The following is a 5,996-nucleotide window of genomic DNA, read 5'->3' as shown; positions in this document are numbered from 1 at the left end:
TCTAAGAAACACCTTAGAGAGCTGGAGATGAACAAAATCACTTTATTTTTGTCTGTAGAATGCTGTTTCATGTTTTATCTTTGAAGACAGGTATGTCAAAATTTTACTAAAATAAACTCTCTGGCCTTGAGCTTTTTCTATTTCAAAAAAGAGGAAGGTCGCTGATATGGTCTGAATGTTTGTATTCCTCCAAAATTCATATGTTAAAATTGGCACCCTAAAATAAACAACGGAGAGACTGACTCTCCAAAATAAAGCATTTATTCAAGAATTGCAAGGAATTGCAATTTGAGATATGCATGCTGTCGTGGACTATAGGCACATTAAAAGAGGTTGTGGCAAGGAGAAAAGACAAAGAAAAAGTCCACATAAGCTTCTTTGAAACAAGTACTGTTGATTACAGGAGCCTGTTGCAGGAGCTGGTGTTAGCTTATTGTGGAGACACCCACCGTTAGGCAAATATCCTTGTGCAAGTGGCTTATCTGTAATACTGTGGTTTTGAGGAACTTTTTTTTTTTTTTGAGACGGCGTCTTGCTCAGTCGCCCAGGCTGGAGTGCAGTGGCGTGACCTCAGCTCACTGCAAGCTCTGCCTCCTGGCTTCACACCATTCTCCTGCCTCAACCTCCCGAGTAGCTGGGACTACAGGCGTGTGCCACCACGCCTGGCTAATTTTTTTGTATTTTTAGTAGAGATGGGGTTTCACCATGTTAGCCAGGATGGTCTCGATCTCCTGACCTCGTGATCCACCCGCCTTGGCCTCCCAAAGTGCTGGGATTACAGGTGTGAGCCACTGCACCCGGCCTGAGGAACTTGTTGAGATAATTTCTGTGACAGGCATTTGTTAGGGTTTGACATAAGTGACTCCATTTTGATACTGATAACTTCCAAAAAGTCCTCACTCCCAAGGTGACGGTATTAGGAGGTGGGACCTTTGGGAAGTAATTAGTGAAAGGGTCTCGTATTGGTTTGAACCCCGACAGCGTGCCCACACACAACACGAGGCAGTGTGGAGCAACACGCTCTTTTAATGAGCACCCGTGTGCAGGTGGGCTGAGGCTTAAAATGGTGTCTGCACCACATGAGGACGGGGCAGGGGTTTTAGAGTCTCCTGTAAACAAGAAGTGTCTCAGTCTGATGTGACTGCTACGCAGTACCCAGACGGCCTCTCTCTCAGTCCTCAGGGGGTACGTGTCTTCCAGCCAGCTCTCTTCATGCTTCTGCTATCTTGCTGATGCATGCTGCTGGCGCCAGTGGCCTTGTGCTTTGGGACTGAGCCCGAGGAGGGAGGAGTTATTCATTCTCTTAAGCTTTCAGGCCCTGGGGAGAATCTTTCAATTACGTAATGGGGCCTGAGCCCTCATGAACTGGATCAAGGCCCTCATAAAACAGACCCCAGAGACACCTTTGCTCCTTCCACCATGTGAAGACTCAGTGAGAAGCTGCCATCTATAAATCAGGAAAAGGCCCTCACCAGACACCAAATCTGCCAGCGTCTTGACTTGGACTTCCCAGCCTCCAGAGCTGTAAGAAATAAATGCTTATTGTTTATGAGCCATCCAGCATATGGTATTTTGTTTTAGCAGCCCAAGTGGACTAAGACATTGAATTTTTCATTCTTTTTTTATTTTAAACAAGAATTTTCCCACCACCTACAAAGTGGGCTGTGCTGGGCATTATGAAGGGCACAAAGCTGGGGACTGGAACAGCCTGTCTACCTCCTGGAAAGGGGGCACTTTTTCTGTCCCTGAAGGCAGAGGTGGGAAATACACAGATTATGATTGCTAAATTGACCAGAGGCTGCTGATAACCAATTGTAATGTGCATTTTCTATGCTATGGTAGGTGAGTAGCCCACCAGAAAGCTAGGCAAAACGGGAGGGCAAAAGGAAACATTTTATTGCTTGGAGTAAACCTGATCACATGACATCCTTTGATAATAAAGATGCTGTCATTTTCCTGCACTTTCCTGACTGTTATGTACTGTTTGTGTATGGGTTTTAGGAGTTGAGGTGATTTTTTTAATACTGTATCATCCTCAGTCTCCCTTTGTCTCTTTTTGCCTCAGTTTCCCCAGTCCTCATTTCTTAGAGTTGAGAAGCTCAAATGATCAAGCAATAACCATTAGGACAGCATTAGGCCCTGTGGAAATAAAGAGCACCCAAATGAGAACTAACAAAGGCTATTTATTCTCAACTTGCTCTAGCAAAGGAACCAGCCACCATCTCTTGCTTTTGACAGAGATTTAAAGACAGGCAGGAAAATGGGAAGGCTTCAGGGATACCCTGATTGAGGCTGTTGGTATGGGGAAGTTGGAAGTGCACTGACCACAAGCAGGGCTAACCATGTGATTGGTCTGGGGAGCTTATTTGGGTTTCTTGGGTTGGTCATAAATAGGAAGCGGGATGGGAGTGAGGGCGGGGGGGAGGAATTAGAGAAGCTGCCAGTTATTGCCCTGATGGTTTGGGGTTGATTGCTAAAGAAGGTTGTGGGTCAGAGTTCTGTTGTTGTACGTCACGTGGCCACTGTCTATTTGTATATTTAGTCTCTCATACCCCTCCTCATCCTCCTCCTGGCAGGGCTGGGATAATTCTTTTTTTAAACAGATTTACTTATTTTTTATGTTTTAGTTTTTAGACACAGGGTCTTGCTCTGTTGCCTGGGCAGGAGTGTAGTGGCGTGATCATAGCTCACTGCAGCTTCAACCTCCTGGCTCAAGTGATTCTTCTGCCTCAGCTTCTCGAGTACCTGAGACTACAAACGTGTACAACCACACCCAGTGAATTATTTTTTATTTTGTAGAGACGGGGTCTGCCTATGATACCCAGGCTGGTCTTAAACTCCTTGGCTCAAGCACACCTCCCACCTCGGCCTCCCAAAGTTCTGGGATTACAGGTGTGAGCTACCACGTCTGGCCTGGGATGACTCATTATAAAGCTGGTGAGACCTGGGACCTTCCCAGTAGACAATGGGACAGAGTGACAGGATGAGTTCTGGAATAGATGGCAGAAATGTACAGAGAAGTTTCCCAGAGAAAACTAACTGGCTGGAAACAGAGACTCTCCCTCTTTCTTCTTAGAGAGGATGAGAGTGTCACTGTCTTGGATGCCATAGCTCCCCAGACCCAACCAGTCCTGCAGGACTTGGCCTTGGAATTCCAGCTGCTGCTGCTTTTTAGGAAGCCCCTGCTGGTCTTCAATCTGCTGCTTCAGACCCAGGATGAAGCTGCTGGGGTCGATGGCATAGGCGTGGCTCCCACCATCAGGATTCTTCACGAAGACCTGGATCTCCGTGGGGATGGTCTCCAGCAGATAGATGTGAGTGTGGGAGAAGATCCCATATTTGGCTAAGGAGCATCTGCTGCTGAGAAGCTGCCTCTCACTGCCAGGAACCTGGAAGGACAGACGCCGCAGGCCAGAGTAGCCCCTCGTCCTCCGGATTTTCCCTTTAACCTTCCATATGGGCTCATAAGGGTTCACCATGAGGTTGAAATCTGGGTAACCCCTCTGCTCCACTGTCACATGGATATCTCGTGCCCTCTGGAAGGGAGAGGGAGAAGGAGAGGTTTTAAGTCCACACTTCTCTGTCTGATGTGCAAATGTTCCCTTCATCTGTCCTTATCTTTACAATAGTAGCAGCAGCAGCAGCAGCAAATGTGTAGGCAGTGGTAAGCACCTTCCAGGCTGTATACTGAGCACCTTCCATGCCCTTAATGCATTTTATTCTCAGAGCATCTCTATTAGTTGGTGGGTTCTACGGTTATCCCCATGCTATTGATGAGGAAATTGTCTGAGCAGGGTTAAAGAATTTGCTGAACACCAATCACATAGGTAGTAATGAGTAGGGCAGATATGTGAAGTGAGGTCAGTCAGACTCTAGAGTCTGTGTTCTCATCACCTCCAGAAGCTACACTCCAGGGCCTGAGAGCCCCAGGTGGCTGGAGAGAACCTGGAAAATGCTGGAGAAGGTCAGGCCTTTAGCTGATTCTTTCCAGAAGAAATATAAGCCTTGGCCGGGTGCAGTGGCTCACACCTGTATTCCCAGCACTTTGGGAGGCTGAGGAGGGCAGATCACTTGAGGTCAGGAGTTTGAGACCAGTCTGGTCAACATGGCAAAACCCATCTCTACCAAAAAATGCAAAAATTAGCCAGGTGTGGTGGCGTATGCTTGTTGTCCCAGCTACTCAGAAGGCTGAAGTGGGAGAATCTCTTGAACTCAGGAGGTGGAGGTTGCAGTGAGCTGAGATCATGCCACTGCACTCCAGCCTGGGCAACAGAGGGAGACCCTGTCTCAAAAGAAAAAAAAGAAAGAAAGAAAGGAAAGAAAGGAAAGAAAAAGAAAGAAAGAAAGAAAGAAAGAAAGAAAGAAAGAAAGAAAGAAGGAAGGAAAGAAAGAAAGAAGAAAGAAAGAAAGAAAGAAAAGCCAGAAAGAGAGAAAAGCCTGGCATTACCAAGTTTTCTGATTTGTCAAGATAAAAAGTCTTTGCACAATGTTTTCTGTGTTTGTTTTGTGTTTTGAGACAGGGCCTTGCTCTATCACCCCAGGCTGCAGTGTGCAGTGGCGCAATCTTAACTCACTGCAGCCTTGACCTCCCAAGCTCAAGCAATCCTCCCACCTCAGCCTCCTGAGTAGCTAGGACCACAGGTGTGTGCCACCATATCTGGCTAAGTTTTTTTTTTTTTTTTTTTTTTGAGACAGAGTCTCACTCTGTTGCCAGGCTGGAGTGCAGCGGCATGATCTTGGCTCACTGCAACCTCCACCTCCCAGGTTCAAGCGATTCTCCTGCCTCAGCCTCCCTAGTAGCTGGGACTACAGGCACATGCCACCACACCCAGCTAATTTTTTGTATTTTTAGTAGAGATGAGGTTTTACCATGTTGGCCAGGATGGTTTTGGTCTCTTGACCTCGTGATCTGCCCGCCTCGGCCTCGTAACGTGCTGGGATTACAGGTGTGAGCCACCGCACCCGGCCAAGTTTTGTATTTTTAGTAGAGACGGGGTTTCACCATGTTGCCTAGGCTGGTCTTGAACTCTTGGGCTCAAGGGATCCACCCACCTCGGCCTCCCAGAGTGCTGTGATTACAGGCATGAGCTACCGCCCCCAGTCTACAATGGTTTTTATATTCAGGAAAAATCCAAAGGCGTATATTTTCCAGCCCATGGGTGGGCCTCCTCATTTGGCCATGGGGTCCCCATTTATACTCTCTGTACCTTACCGGAGCCTCTGATTCTGCTTCTTCCTTCTGCTCCAAGCAGGTCAGTCTCCTGTTACGGTACACATCTTGCTCATCCCAGCCTCCCATGCTTTGCCCCTCATCATCCCTTATCCTGTGTTCTGAGTGTCTATATCTCCCCCTGGCCTTTAGGGCTCATATCATCCCCTAACTTTTTAAAGGAATCTTCTCTGGTGACTTTAGTTAACATTTATTCTGCTTCCAGACCCCCAGAGCCTCTGGTTCTGCTGCGTCTTAGCAGAATGATCTTAGTTAATTAACCTCTCTGAGCCTCGGTTTTCTCTTCTGTAAAATGGCAATAATAGTAATGATGATGACAATAATAAAGATAGTGATAATACTCGACCTTCTGACTTTACAGAATTGCCCGTTAGGGTCAACTGAGACAGCCCTTGGACAAGAGCTTTGCAAGCCAGAAAGTGTGATGTTAATAAAATAGATTTTTGTGATCTCTGCCTATACCACAGGTTTGGCATCACATAGTAATATGACTTAGTATTTTTCTTTTTTTGCTTTGTTTTCAGAGTATCTTGTCTTCTCTGGTCATTCTAGCAGTTTTGTGTAAGTTTGTTTCATGGACTTGCTTCCTAACGACATAGGGTGAGTTCTTTGAGAGGGAGGGTCTTGTCTATTTTTTCTTTTTTCTTTTTTTTGAGACAGAGTTTCGCTCTTGTTGTCCAGGCTGGAGTGCAATGACGATCTCAGCTCACTGCAGCCCCCGGCTCCTGGGTTCAAGCGACTCGCCTGCCTCAGCCTCCGGAGTAGC

At 46.7% G+C, this 5,996-nt stretch overlaps 1 protein-coding gene across 2 annotated transcripts in view; it reads right to left on the bottom strand.

The window, feature by feature from the left end:
• Nucleotides 1–2,772: 2,772 nt before the first annotated feature.
• OASL (2'-5'-oligoadenylate synthetase-like) overlaps nt 2,773–5,996 on the bottom strand; it is a 19,725-nt gene continuing 16,501 nt past the window's right edge. For both annotated transcript variants that reach the window (XM_011948527.1, XM_011948528.1), the window contains one exon: nt 2,773–3,536. In XM_011948527.1, the coding sequence (XP_011803917.1) occupies nt 3,036–3,536 (501 nt within the window). In that variant the 3' untranslated portion in view covers nt 2,773–3,035. The remainder of the gene's footprint in view (nt 3,537–5,996) is intronic.

This window comes from Colobus angolensis, unplaced genomic scaffold (genome assembly GCF_000951035.1).
Source record: "Colobus angolensis palliatus isolate OR3802 unplaced genomic scaffold, Cang.pa_1.0 Scaffold28, whole genome shotgun sequence".
NCBI classification, from domain to species: Eukaryota; Metazoa; Chordata; class Mammalia; order Primates; family Cercopithecidae; genus Colobus; species Colobus angolensis.
The sequence above is the reverse complement of the archived record's forward strand: the minus strand, read 5'-3'. Positions and strand labels throughout refer to the sequence as shown.